Source organism: Cynocephalus volans, chromosome 2 (genome assembly GCF_027409185.1).
Source record: "Cynocephalus volans isolate mCynVol1 chromosome 2, mCynVol1.pri, whole genome shotgun sequence".
Lineage (NCBI taxonomy): Eukaryota > Metazoa > Chordata > Mammalia > Dermoptera > Cynocephalidae > Cynocephalus > Cynocephalus volans.
Genome location: NC_084461.1, coordinates 52926233 through 52942240, shown reverse-complemented (window position 1 = coordinate 52942240; position 16008 = coordinate 52926233). Strand labels below are relative to the sequence as shown.

The 16008-nt window shown below is 33.1% G+C and overlaps 1 protein-coding gene across 2 annotated transcripts in view; it reads right to left on the bottom strand.

Moving 5' to 3' along the window:
- The window catches only part of IPO11 (importin 11), a 220119-nt gene that overhangs the window by 138532 nt on the left and 65579 nt on the right, over positions 1-16008 (bottom strand). For both annotated transcript variants that reach the window (XM_063086928.1, XM_063086929.1), the window contains exons 16-20: positions 15076-15202; positions 7566-7599; positions 6976-7016; positions 5571-5687; positions 682-795 (exon numbers count right to left, since the gene is read on the bottom strand). In XM_063086928.1, coding sequence (XP_062942998.1) covers positions 682-795; positions 5571-5687; positions 6976-7016; positions 7566-7599; positions 15076-15202 — 433 coding nt within the window. The remainder of the gene's footprint in view (positions 1-681; positions 796-5570; positions 5688-6975; positions 7017-7565; positions 7600-15075; positions 15203-16008) is intronic.

Genomic DNA, 16008 nt, shown 5'->3' with positions numbered 1-16008 from the left:
TTGGAAAGTTTTAGAGTAGTAATTCTTAATTAGGAATTAAGATTTCCCCACTAGAAAATTTTTCAAACTTGGGGGTAGGGTCAGTAAAATCACCTGAGAATCCTCATACCCAGATATTCTAACTCGTGACCTTAAACTCTTCCCTCTCTACACTCTGTTAAGACAGTAATTCAAATGAGAACTACTATCCGGTTCTCTTTCTCTGAAGTTTAAGGTTCCTCTCTACCTGCTGCACATCCCAACACTCCACAGTCAAATGCCTGAAATCAAATTTACTCCTCTCCTCTCAAAAGCATCTCCTGTTTTCCTGCCTTCACGAGTTATGAAAGGGAAATTTTTTTATTTTAAATCAAGGAAAGAGTGAAAATATAGAGTAAGTTTATGTAGAAAAGCCCTGAACACCAGGGAAACTGCACGCACAGTACAATAGATTGCACAAATCATCACTGGAGACCCCTACAGAAATCAGTAAAAAGTAGAGAATATTTTTCAAATGTCTTTAAAAAACATCCAAAGTAAACAAACAAAAGTTATTTTAAAAACTGTTTAGACCACATGTGAAAAAAAAAAGTAAAATGTGAAGGTTTTCACCACTATTCTCATAATCACATGAAAACAATAAAAATATTTTAAAGGAAGGAAAAAAAACACTAAACTAAGAAACTCTGTGAAATGACTTACCTGAACAAGATGAATAAGTGTTGTCAGAATAGCACATCTCAACATGTTGTGTTCTTCACTCTGCTTCCAAAGAAGGGGCAAATATTGTACCAAACATCCCACGTATGGTCGTATCTATAACAACAACAGAAGCAGGGAAGCAACAGAACTATATTAGTAAAGAAGTCAATTTAATTCAAGAAACAATGGCAAAACACTATTAAGTCCAGGCACAAATATTTAATACTTACTACATGTAATGTATTAAACATATATCCTTTTAAAGATAAATCACACATTTCATACAGACCCAGGGCTCTATGGTAAATATTTTTAAATAATTTTAAACAATAATTGAATGAAGTAAAATTTATGAATATAAAACATTTTTTAGAGGTAATAGAAAGCACTGTTATATCTTGCTTCTTTTTTAATAAAACAGCTATACCTTACTGAAAATTACACTATGTTTTTTTTTTTGTTGTTTTTTTTTTTACACTATGTTTTAAAAAGAGTCAGCATTTACTCATTCATTCCATAATTATTTAATACCATAGTCCAAGTTTCAGGCCCTGAGTACAAGGCACTGGAAAGTAAAGGATGTAAAGAAAACCATACAAACCCTTACAATGAAAAAGGATAAGTGCAATGATGAAGGTATATATAAGGTATGATGAAAACACAGGGAAAGAACACCATTTTCAAATGATGAAGCTGGCAAGCCCACTATGGATTAAGTAAACCAGTTTTTTAAAATATACCTTGAAGCACAGCAAAGCTTCACAGTGAGTTTCTCGAAAAATAAAATGGGGCCGGCCCGTGGCTCACTCGGTAGAGTGCGGTGCTGATAACACCAAGGCCCCGGGTTCGGTTCCCATATATGGATGGCCGGTTCGCTCACTGGCTGAGTGTGGTGCTGACAACACCAAGTCAAGGGTTAAGATCCCCTTACCGGTCATCTTTAAGAAAAAAAAAAAAAAAAAAAAAAAAAAAAAAGAAAAATAAAATGGATCTACACTGAAGATGGACAGTGTTCACTCCTACTCCGGGATTAGGATCACAGTATTTGAAATTGCTCTGAGAAAAGTACCCTTGGTGATGAAATAGAAATACTAGACCTTCATAGCTTCAGTACTATCTATTTGAATCTCATGAATTAAAATAAAAAAACTGCTTCCAGAAAGGGCAAGTTTCCTTATTCTGCTTACAAAACATCACAGTTGTGGCAAAACAACTGTAGGATTTGTTCCCCCTCGTGGGAATAGGATGCAGAAGAATAATTAAATTTTTGCCCAAATATTTCAGTGAGCTATAATTGAATAATTATGAACAGTCAGGTTTTCATGAATTTCCTTACCATGTATTACCTTATTTTCAAAATCTGGATCACACTATTACAATAGCTAATATTTATTGAGCACTTTCTCAATTTTTACTAAGTGTTCTCTCAAAAATCACTACAACTAGCTTTTATAAGCCAGGCCAATTAAAAACAAACGTTTCAAAGTATCTAATTCATTCATACACAACTAAAAACAGCATGTAACAGCACAATATACTGATAAGAAAAGTAAGCCAGTTTTGGTTTTGAACAAATAGAATACTTTCCAAGAAATGACAGATGGGAAGTATATGCCATGAACTGTAAATGTGGTAATAAAACTAAAGTACCTAGTTACACTTGAAAGCCATAAAATATTTACATTCCTATAATCTTAGCTATTCATTAGAATATACGATGTTCTAAATTAAAATTAATGTTTCAAAAACAATATTTCAAGGGTTTGGATCCCCGTATCAGCCAGTGGCCAAAAAACCCCGCAATATTTCAAAATCACCCAAACAGTTACTGTTGTAAAAGCCCCCCCCCCCCCCCCAAAAAATGCTAGGAGTTAAAGAGAATAGAGTGGTGTGACATGAGAGTCAAACACATTCCAATGGAGTGGGAGTGGGAACTAGTAGGCAAAAAAAAACAAGTGCATTATTGGGACAACTGAGGAAATCTGAATATTGACTTTATTAGATAATAGCACTGGATCAGTGTTAAGTTTCCTGAGTCTAATCAAGTTTATGGCAATGTAGGAAAAGGAGCATATGTGTCTTAAGAAGAAGGAGCCATCTAATATTTGGGGGTGAGGCATCATGATGTCTGCAACTAAAATTCAAATGGTTTAACAACAACAACAACAAAAATCTGTATATTTGGATAGAAAAAGAGAGCAAATGTAAACTGTTAATAACTAATAAAACCAGGTGAAGGATATATGGATGTTGATCTATTCTTGCAACTTTGCTGTAGGTTTGAGATTTTCCAATGAAAAGAAGTGAAATACTGTCCAATACAATTCTGAAAAGGATTATACTAGACAGGCCATTCTCAATTACTTGCGTAACATTTAAAGAAGCACATAGAATTAATGTTTTATAGTCATCAGGGAAATGCAAATCAAAACCACAGTGAGATATCACCTCATACCTGTCAGGATTTATCAAAAATACAAAAGACAACAAGTGTTGGTAAGAATGTGGAGAAACTGAAACACTGTTGGTGGGAATGTAAAATGGTGCAGCCACTATGGAAAATAGTATGGAGGTTCCTGAAAAAGTGAAAACTAGAACTACTATATGATCCAGTGATCCCATTTCTGTGTATTTATCCAAAAGAACTGAAATCAGAATCCTGAAGAGATTATTAGCATTCCCGTGTTCACTACAGAACTACTCAAAATAGCCAATATGTGGAAACAGCCTAAATGTCTATCAATAGATGAACAGATATTAAACATGTGGTATATACATACAATGGAATAAACATACTATGCAGTCTTAAAAAAGGAAGAAAATTCAACATGGGAGAACCTTGAGGACACTATGCTAAATGAAAGAAGCAAGTCACACAAAGAAAAATACAGCACGATTCCATTACGTGAGGTATGTAAAATAGTCAAATTCATAGAATCAAAGAGTGCAAAGGGGTGCCAGGGGCTAGGGGGAAGGGAAATAGGGAGTTAATAATCAATAAGTATAAAGTTCCAGTCAATCAAAATAAATAGCCTCTAGATATCTGCTGTAAAACATTGTACCTACAGTCAACAACAATGTTCTGTACATTCAAAATTTTATTAAGATGGGAGATCTCATGTTAAGTGTTCTTACCACATAGTCTCACGAGTTAGTTCATACATAGGGAGATCACTTAAAATGAGAAGATCAAATATGTGACAATCTAACAAATATTTTAACAACGGCTCTATCTGCAGGGTGTTCAGAAAAATATTGTAAATGCCTAATGACACCATCTTTTAGATAAAATTTTCAACAGAATATTTTATATTTCACAGAGGCCGTTTAATTTTGTTCAGAAATGCACAAACCCAAATATAGTCACCTGAGCTGGTTAGGCTTTTTGTGTTCTAAAAGATGAATGTGAATAGAAACACAAAAGCATTTTTAAACACACTAAGCAAAAAGAATTTCAAACTTTTGGAGAAAAAGGTTTAGTTAGAAGTTTGGGGAAACACAGGTAAAAAACTTCATTTCCACAAAAAGAAAAAAATCATTAAGAAATTTCCATTAGCCAAATATATCTAAATAAGATTATAAAGAATGGCCAAATTTTGTTTTCATAATCAACTTTTTAAACAATTTATTATAATTGTACAGTACACTAAAGCATAGTGAAAATGTGTAATAATTTCATACTCATAAAAGCCTGTGAGTTAGGTGAGCTCAGAATTATCTTCACTGTTTTATACATGAGGACACAAGACATTGCCCAAGCTAAACAGCAGAGTCATGGGCTTGAAATGAGTTTATAAAAAAGCTGCAATTACTATCTGTATGACCAAACTCTCTCAATGTTGTTTAAAAACCAATATCAAATGAAGTAACATAATACATAATAAGAAACCTAAGGGCCAAGAAATGTATAAGATATTACCACTTTTAGACACCAGTACCCAGATCTGCTTAAAATGATAAGTGACTCAAAACCTGCCTCTGGTGTTACACAATGTTGAGTTTGAAAACTGGCAGTGCCACTAAAATGTACGGACCCTGACAAATTCTTTAAGTCTCAAATTGTTTGAGATAAATTCTAACTTCCACCACAAAGTTTTTGTGAGGATTAAATGAGAAATATAAACAAAGCAATTAGCATATAAGTTACTATGTTGTCATTACTCAGTAACTGATAGCTATTCTCATCAATTGCTTTAGAATTAATAAACATGCTCAAGGTGTCAGAATTCACTAATAGCAGACCCAAGAATAGACTCTTAAGTCTGTGAGCTCCAAATCAGTTATCTTTCCCTAATACCTTACAGATGTCCTTCAGTGCTTTTCAAATAAGGACATGCAGTGGTGACCTGGAATATAAGAAACTACGGGATAATTACAGTGTGGTTTCCTGAATTATCAATTTTTCACAAAGATTAGGAGTGACAGGGTAAGCTGAATAATTTAACTCTTAATTTTACACACCATTTTCATATTAAGCCAAATGTGGATATAATATGGACTAGACTGCAAAACATAGTTAATTTTTAAGGAAAAAACTTCTGAGAAGATTTGCATTTGCTGACAGATACATGTGACTATGCCCTCAAAACACACTGAACTTTAAGAAGTATTGAGTACAAACTTGATCTTCTAAGACATGGTAAATTCTGCTTTCTAAAATTGATCATCAAATTTTTAATGTTTTAATTTTCTTAGGCATTTTTCAAAACCTCAAATATAAATGTCAATTTTGAATAATATATAACTGAAATCATAACCTGCATGTTAGAAGCATTTTAATGAATGTTTTAACTTTTAAACAATGCAGATAAAGCAAAGATATTAATGAATTGTAAATATATTCTACTCACCTCTCTAACATATATTTTCATGTTTTACAACAAAATTACCTGCATGTTGACTCTTTCGATCACACAAGAAAGGACATGCAAAACGTGCATCTTTGTGTCACATTCTGTAACTTGCTGCAGTAACTGAAACAATAGTGTGAACATGGTTTCCAAATACTACAAGTAAAAAGAAAAAAGAAAAAAAAGAAAGTGAAGACCTCTACATACAGACAGAAAAAGAAATAAATAAATCATAATGTCAAAGCAATAAAATACAGAAAGACAAACCTTACTTAGCATTTTCTGAATAACTTTAAATTGTTCAAGCTGTCAATACATAAGACAGTGATTTTTTCTTTACTGCTGCTAAATGTGTCCATTTCTGAATTTAATTTATACACAAACTGAACAATGTTTAGAGAAAGAATGTCTAACTGTATGTGTTTAAATTTTATACTGTTATCTAAACTGTTAACGTGCCTTTTCATTGTTCTTCTACGTACGCCTATTGCCAATCACAAAAAAGTTCTGTTTTGCAAAACCTACTCATTAAAACAAAAAGAACACTGATTTCCGCACTCACATGCCAGCTATGTGATGTGGCCCTTAATATATGTTGCCTGGAAATATAAATTTTTGTAGATATACACTTGTTATTCTAAGAATGACAGAATATTTCTTATTGGTAAATAGAAAACAAATACCCTATGTCGGCTCTGAACTGCTCCACTATAAAAATATGTTAGGAACTGACAAATCACAGGCACTTACATAAAATAAATGTTTGTTTTTTCAGATATTTGGTTCACTGTTATACAAATTTCTAAAACACATTTCTTCCATCCAATAATACTTAATGATTACTTTATTGAAGAAAAAAATCACTGCTCTACAAGTTTATCTATGATCCCCACAAGAATAAACATTTTATCACATAACTTTTTTCTTACCTAGCCATCTTAAGAAGAGTAAAAATTATCACCCCAAACTTACTGACATATTTAACGAGTGCTTACTGAGTACCAATTATGTGAAAACACCATGCTAGGTGCTGGGGGTTGAGTAAAGAGTAAAATGACGAGTAAGTATCCTTATGTAATTTGCAAACTAGTGTAGGATACACACACACATATATATAAGGTACAAAAGTAACAGAGAAACATAAAATGAAAATACTAGATATTTTATAATTGTGAGAAAAGAAAAAGTTTAGCAGTCAACTTCAAAATAGATGACAAGACAGATAAATAAAATAAGCAGAATAAGGTGAATAAAAATGAACTGTTACCAATAAAAGTTACCAGAACAGTTACGAATAAAAATTATATCCTCCAAAATATTCCAATATATCTTTAAATTAAGCCTGACTAAATAATAGACATATAATTTCACCTATAAAATAACACTTTATATTAAAAAGATCTAAGTAGAAATTATCATAAAACCTCAAAATGAATATTCTTACCGGTAGAAATTGATCTGTTCTAAATTCAAAATCATCAACAGGTGAAGAGCAGTTAAGGAATACTGAGAATTAGTAACACATATATGAGGTTTATCAGGATAAAATATATATCTAAAACAAATAGGATAAAGTAATCAAAAATTACATTTTAAACTCTCATAAATCAATTTAAAAAAACAATAATTTAAAAGAATTAAAATTCTTCACAATGAACTATTTTTATATTTTTTAATTTCTCAATATACGACATAGTTGATTTTCAGGTCCCTTAACCAATTCCTCCTTTTATTCCCTTCCCCCCTTCCTCTCCCCCCCTCCCCTTCCCCCTCCCCCCCCCAACATCATATCTGTTCACCTGTCTTTTTTTTTTGACCGGTAAGGGGATCGTGACCCTTGGCACGGTGTCATCCGCATCACGCTCAGCCAGTGAGCGCACCGGCCACCCCTGTACAGGGGATCCAAACCCGCGGCCTCGGCACTACCAGCGCCGCACTCTCCCGAGTGAGCCTCGGGGCCGGCCCCTGTTCACTTGTCTTAAAATCAAGGAATTGTCGTGATTGTTGTACATTTTTATGTTTTTTAAAGGATATTTAACTTCAGAGTTGTAGCTGTTTCAATACGGACCTAAAAGAAAGTATTATCATAAGTTTTTAATCATTCCAGAACTACTAAACATCATTAATACTAAACAAATAAAAATTTTATTCCAAATCACTTTCTTTACTCTTTTTGTTAATATTAACATCACAGAGCACATTAACATCCAGAAATAAAAAGAGCCTCCCCTTAGTTTGCAGCAAGGGATAAAAAGAAAAGGTGAAGCAGTGTTTATTCCCACCCTTCTGCTTCCCAAATTTGCTTAAGGAGCCTTTTAACTAGCAGGTGCTTCCAGAAAGAAAAATAATTTGCTGTAGGTACATGAAAGCATGGGGCTGAGCAAAAATAGCGTGCAGGTGATGCCACAGGAAAAGAGAAAGTTGAGAAGCAAAAAATAGGTGGGGTGGGGCAAACTGTTGGATATGTATGTGAAAGGTGCAGGAGGAGACAAGGAGGAAGAAGAATGGGAGGAGAAAGAACACAAATGCCCATCTGTAACCTCAGTCACAGTAAATCCTTGAAATACCAAGAAGATACACTCTGAGATTTTCTAAATCCCAAAGTTCACATTTACAGAAAGGTTTATACAAGCACCTGTCCTCCCAAATCATATTTTCTTTGCATATCAGCATGTTACCTGGGCAAATCATATCATTACAACATAATCTCCTCATTCTCTTTCAAGTTTTACCTCTGAGTTGATCAGCTAAATTGGCACAGGCTAACATACTCATAGTCTCCACATAAAGTAACATGAACTCAAGCCATGATTAAATTCTATATTCTACTCTATAAAATATCTAAAAGTTTTATTTCCTGGCTAAGGGCCATTTGCTTCTTAGATGCTACACTTCCCATACCTGCAATAGCAACTAGTTTTTCTTTGCAGCCAGAAAGTTTAAACATTTTACAGGAGTTTCTGAGGCCACGAGATGCTATTTAGGCACATTAGCCAAATGTTAAATACTCAACTGAAAAAACCACAGATTCCAAGAGCCTACAGTGCAGATGTTTTCTCACCTGTTTTTTCCCTTTATTGTCTCTAAAGGCAATGTGAACACTTCCAAATTCTAACTGATTTAACAAGTTTGCTGATTACTAATATGTACAAAGCACTGTGCCAAGTATTCTACTATGAAATGACCTCATGAAGACTACATGTTCATATATTTGATCAAAAATATTCAGTGAGGAACTATTATCTCCCAGGCATTGTGCTGGGTGCTGTAGAAAAAGCTGAATAAGACCTAGTCTATGCCCTCATAGAGCTTTCAATCCAGGAGGGGGGAAAACAGATATTAAATAATTACTAATAAAAATAGCTAACATGAAAAGGTAAACCACAAGATAATCCTCGAGGACATGGACTATGTCTAGTCATCTTTAAATTCCCAGCCTTTAGTACAGCGTGAGTATCCAGCTAGCACTGTATTAGTAATTTAATTCACAGACACCAAGACACGAAAGCATGAAAACCGCCCCCCAAAACAGGAAATCAAACTGCCAGCACATTAACCCTTAATTCTTTCTTGAATTTCCTCTACAAAAGGACCATACATTCTAGAGATACACTCAACCCCTAGCTATAACTTCTATACAAATAAGTATATAACATAAAAGACACTTGAATGAAACTAGACATATTTTCCTTCCTAACAAAGGGAAGTGGGTGCAATATTATGTGTTGAGAAAAAGGTGAAATAAAATGAGATGACTTGCCTGCATTCTAGTTTAACTGAAAGAACAGAAAGCCACATCATAAGGGAAAACAAAAAGTACACAGACTTTAAGAAAGTTGAGAAGCATTTCAAATATGACAAATAAAAATAAGAACAAAACTGGCTCTTCCCAAGCTTTAAAAAAAATAGAAGGTACTTACTACAAAGAGACAGAATGAACTTGGCAGAAATTCATAAGTAATAAGGGGAAAACAATCAAAACCCGAACTTATAAAATGAAGAGCTGGGGAGTGTACTATAAGATTTGTAGAGGAGAATCTAACACATTCCTAGGGCACTAGTTGTTCAATAAATACTTGCCAAATAAACTCAGGAAAAGAAACAAAACAAACACTCCTATTACAAGACTCTAAACATGACTTTTCATGGAGTAAATCCAGACCTCCTGAAGGAGAATGAAATCTTAAGTATTCACAACTGGATCCAGACCAAGAACTCAGCCTGCAGTCCACCCTACCTCCAGCAGAAACCTCAGAAAACGCCTGAAAATATAACTGGCTAATTTCATACTGGAAGAACATATGCCATAAGATATCACAAACGTTAGAAGGATCCCCAAAAGGCATGAGAGCAATAAAGAACTGAACGACAAGAAACCACAGGTGACCACTACTTCCAAGAATACTGCTAGAAAGGTAAGCATAACCTGACACTTCTATGCTTGTGCCAGTGTCACTGTGAATGTGCCTTAGGATAATTGTCAGGGTGGCCAATTCAAGTCCCGGACTTGGACTAGCCTAATGCCTGACCACTTCTACATCCTGTCCATAGCAGTGAAGGCAGTACACAGTCTAAAGCAGTGAGTATGGTGCTTGGGCCCAAAAGAAATGGCAGTGTCTCCAGGACATAAGACTACCAGGAAAATGTAAATAAGGCAGACATGACAGAATAAAGTGACCTGCTAAGGAAAAATAGAATAATGACTTCATAATTTAACTGTTTAAAGAAGCCATCTTTACTCTTGGATTCTCTCTATCCCTATCTCCTAATTCTTTCAATAGATATTTTCTAAGACTTGACTCCATGCCAGGCTAAGAGATACTAATATGAATAACATCCTATACTGTCCTATACATTGGTACTACTACTTGATACTAATAGGGCACTTTTTTTTTCTTTTTTGCTATATTCTGCAATAAAATCAAGACCACTCAATTATAGAACTTGATGTATTTCTTCTGAAATATATACATGTTTCCAAAAAGAATAAAAAGCACCTTCAATTTATTCGTTTTAGAAAAAAATTCCAAAGCTTATTTTCATATATTATGAACACCAGACATATAAATTACAAACCCAAAACTGACTGTAGGAAACTTACTAGACTAAGGTTTCCTTTCCTCCTGATTTTAGACTGGCCTAATATTTTGATGTCTCAAACACAGATTATTTTATATTTCCTTTGGAAATTGAATTCAGAATTCCTTCTGGCATCTTTCAAAACACAGACTAGCCCAGAGTTTAAAACTCTAGCAATGTTTTTGAGATGGGCAAACAGAAAAAAATCAAAACTGTAAGAAAAATTGACAAAACCGAGAGACCCATAAAAAACACAACAGTAAAAAGACAAGAGAATTTCAAAGCACCTTTACCCAGGTTCCAGCTGTACCTGCTACAGTCTTGTTTGTGCCACTGTAAGTCCTTTCTTAAACTCCACTAAGCAACTTCCCGTTTTCGAAAATTCACTATTTCTGTGCTGGTGGTCAACGTGCCCATGAACATGGCCATTTCTCTGCTTTGCAGACAACCACACTGCACCTCCACACTACAGATCTTCTGGTTATACCACAGTTTTACATCTTCTATAGCCTCTCACAAGACTGAAAGATTTCACTGATGCTTTTTAGTAGCTTACTGCTTGTTTTATTAACAGTTGCATAGATAACCTAAGTAAAACTTTTTAAAAATTTATTTCGTATTTCTGAAATTTGAAAATATAATTGGCTCAGAATCATTAAAACCTAAAAAAAGCCAGTATATAAACCAAGTATTCTGGTTAAGGAATCATCTGTAGTCCTCAGGAAAAAAGTCTCCTCTCACCTAAAATTTAGTAATTCTAGTTTTACACTGTGGAAATAAATGTTCTCAAACCTGAAATTTGCCCTAAGCACTGCATCTGCTAAGTAGTATGTTCTAAGGGGGAATGTTAGGGAGTATGTTGAAGATGTTTTTTAAAGTATGGATTCTGGCTTGTTACTGTATAGAATCTAGATCAGTAGTTCTCAAATTATGATATTAGGAACTATTAATATGTTATAAAAGAGGTAGTCAATTAACGATAAGTGTAAAGAGATGGTCAATTAACAGTAAATGTACATATACACAGTTAATGATAAACAGTATTTGACCTTTTTTAAACCATGAAAAACTTGTAGGTATTCAAACCTACAAAAATGCATTCCCTATAGTTGTGAAGACTTACTATAAAGTTATTGTAATTAAAACAATATTCAAGTAGGGATAGACAAACAGACCAATGGAACAGAACAAATCCAGAAACACATATATGAAAACTTGGCATATGACAAAGATGGCCTTATGTATCACTAAGAAAATTATGGATTATTCAATAAATCATTGTAGCATTGTTATTCTCACTTAAAAAAAAAACAGTAAAAACGGAACTTTACTTCACATCATGTTCAAAAATAAATTCCAGACAGAATAAAAAAACAAAGGTAAAAAAAGGATTTCTTAAACAAAAAACAAAAAGTACAAAAAACAAAATCAATAAATCTGTATTAAAATTAAAACTTCTGCTCAACAAAAAGATAACAGAATGAGACTAGAAAGATATAAAGGCTTCATCTGCAACTGTAATGTTTTATTTCTTGAACAAAATATTTGACATATACATATGGAAAATATTACAATGAAAACAGAGTACTGGGTGATGAGCACATAAGTACTTGTTATGTTAATATCTGGGTCTTTCTTTCTTGACATTATTTTTAATCTTAAAAAGTTAAAAAGTTAAAAGCCTCCCCCTTTTAAAGTTGAATCAGAAGTAAGCTTAGAAGAAAAATTTTTCAAAGCAGCAATTATCTAAACCTAAGCAAATTCTTTCAATATTCATTACAATAAAAGTTTCCGAATACTACAACACAAATGCTAGCTCATTATGCCTAGATCATGTTTTAGTTGCCTATATATCATATTACTAAGTCAAACTGCTAAACACCGAGAAGTTAAAATATTTCAAATAAAACAAAAAAGGTCATTCGGTCTGCGTTATATTTCCCCCAATCAAACAATAATGTTAAATTGTCATACAGTTATCAGAGGTAGAGATATACTCTGCCCAGTGATCTCCAATATTATAAAATTTGTGGGGTCCTATTCTAACTGGAGAAGTTGCTTCCTCCAGCTGCTGCACTATATCCTCTGTTATAGCCAGTCTGTTTCTAATAACACGAACACAAGACTAGAAAACTATACGGAAAAATGCAGTTGCTCAGTACTGAATCCATCTGAACTCCCTAACAGTAGTACTCAAGCAAGAGAATGCAGATTCTGAAAGCCAAAAAGGGTTTAGATTCATCAGGATCTACATACTTTGTGTATAGGTATATACACACTCTACGTGTGTATATTTATAAATACAAATGCAAATGTTTGAATGTTTGTACATACAGACATACATATATGTCTATACATGTTTGTACACTATTGTGTTCTCATATGTATGTTTATATAAGGTATCTTTCCACATTTCATTAGCCAGCATTTCTCACAGGTTGAAATTAAAGCAGTATAACTTATATAACTTATATATTCTTAATCTCTAAATATACCTTTTTAGAAAAAGGCCAAAGTATGCAACATCAACTTGGTGCCTTACTAAACTCTGTCTTCTTAAAAACTGATTACAAAATAATGGTGACAGGACAAAGCAAATGTAAAAGATGTAAAACTGAGATGTAGCCACCAGAAGATGTAAAGGAAAAGGGCAAAGGCTGAACCTAAAGCAGCCTCTCCTCAGAGTACATTCCATAAATATTAAGGTATTAGTTATCTTAGATAGGAAAAATGCAAATATAAATTTTTTAAAGTTCTGACCAGTCCTATAGACGCCTATTTGCACATTTAGTCCAGAGTTTTCCAAACTTATCTGGCCATGAAACCCTTTCTATTCACTAACACTTTTTGATATCTGGTAGAATTAATGTTTTGCTTTTAAAGTGCTGACCAAAATAAGTGATTATTCTTTTTTTTTTAATAGACTCATCATAAAAAGAATGTGACTGAAATTTAATTCTTTTGTAACACTTCCATAAATCATTTAATATCTTCTGATACCTCTGACAGAAGAACAAATAATATTTCCAACTAAGAAAATAAAATTTTAAATCTTATGTTTTATTTTAATGCTATTACAAAAGTAAATTAATCTCGCAAATAGTAATCTTAGAAACAGCTCGGTTATATTATTAAATTTCTAAGAACGTAAACATAGTCAACTAAAACTGGGTTCCCTGGTACCTTCCCATGCTTATACTTAATTATCACAGAACAATATTTAGAATAAATCCTCAATTATTTACAATAAGTAGGTAATACTTAGTGGAAAATCCAAAGATCACTTCTATTTGCCTTTAGAATATATTGTGTTTCTACAAGTTAGCCTTTCTAATTATGTTTTCTTTCAGTGAACACTACAAGTATTTTATTTATCATGGCATGTGTAAAAGAGAGAAAAGTGTGGTATAAGCCTTTGGTGAAAAGAAGGGAAATCAGGAGGGTTCAAACTAAAAGAAAAAGGGCACTGAGAAATGATTAGACAAGATCTTAGCAGGATTCGGGGGGGGGGGATCACTTAATCTTACCTAAAAACAATCTGAAAGTCAGGAAAAAAAATTGGATTTACTTTTTTTTTTTTTTTTTAAATTTTATTTTGTCGATATACATTGTGGCTGATTATTGCTCCCCATCACCAAAACCTCCCTCCCTCCCCCCTCCCCCCCAACAATGTCCTTTCTGTTTGCTTGTCGTATCAACTTCAAATAATTGTGGTTGTTATATCTTCTTCCCCCCCCCCCCCAGTTTTTGTGTGTGTGTGTGTGTGTGTGTGTGTGTGTGTGTGTGTGTGTTGGATTTACTTTTTAAAAGACTATGCTGGAGTCAAATACAAAGTCACTAACATATTCACTCAGGCACCAGGAAGGGAGGAAAAAAAGAAAACTATTCTATACAATTTTAAACTTCTTAAAATCATGGGCTTGTTTAAGTAATTGACCTATGTAACAGAGCGGTACACCTACTGTTTTGAAGGGGGGAAAAGCAACAAAGAAGCCATTATCAAGTTTTCAGTAACACAATATCAAGATTATGTGAACATCATAAATAAAGTAAAATTCTATTTAAAAAAAAAACTCCAAAGGCTAAATTAAAATCCTCAAAAATGAGAGACAAAGAATCAACAGTAAGTGTGAAATAGATTATGATATTATCTGAATGACAAAGTCTATCCTGAAAAAGAACAGACTTTTAAAAACTGCCTTTTTTCTTACTAAAAAATTATAAATGATTTTAGAAAAGTGGAGTTCAATTAATTTTTTTCAATGACTAGTAATGAAAAGGGCAAACAATAATCAAAAGACTTTCATCCCTCATATCAAGCTGCTCATCAAAAAATAACTACTGCAGCAAAGGGGCATTAATATTCTGAAGAAAGATATAAACCATTTCTGAATTTGAAGGTTACCACAGCTTAAACTTGGAAAAAAACCCAAAAACCTCTTTTAATACATGTTAAGCAACATACCACTAAATCTTGATCTTGAAGCAAGTTACAGATTGCCTCATACAGCATGGGTCTTAAGTCAGACTTGAATTTCACAGAAATCCACTGACCAATGAGCCAAATCACCCTGCGTCGCAATGGCTTATACCTAGACAGGAAAAAAAATCATAATATTAAAATGTTCAATATTTTAAAAAGTCTATTTCACTTAGTATATTTCATCATTTAAATCTAAAATGTAGTAAAAAACGCAATCTGCATTTTTTTATATAAAAACTTAAAAACTACTTCTAAGTGTACCACAGTACAAAATATTAACAATAAAGTCCAGATCTAAACAAATGAAAATTGTTAGGCAGATATATTGTAATCCTGATTATTTTGCATTAAAGAACTATAACATAGATATGTATATAAACATCAAGCACATTTCTATTCCTCAAAATAATTAAAAACAGTGTTAATGCTCCAAACCCTAAAGCTGGAAATGTCCCAAAAAGTAATAATAAAGGAGCCCCCATATTCAACTTTCCTATTCCAATTCTGTTAATCTCATAAAGATTATTTTCAGAACACTGTGAGAGATCTCTAGGCTTATATAAGATATTCATATAAACATTGATTTCATCTTAATTCTGACTTTCTAAGAGGTGCCCAATTACAGAATGTGACTCAGATTACAAAAATAAAGATTTATATTTAAAAATAAGTTGCAATACATTTGCTGTAAATACACTGCTATATGTAAAACATACATATATTTCTTTCTCTGTGATCATATCTGCTAAAGGAAATGAAGTTTCTTTAAGCGAGGAGAAAAACCACAAAGCTCAAAACATTTGTGTCCAAAATTCCTCTCACGAAGTATCTTCTTGATTTTATATAAATTTTAGTAGCAAGGTGATAAATATTTATTTCTGGGTGTAAATGGAACAAGATAATGAATACATTATG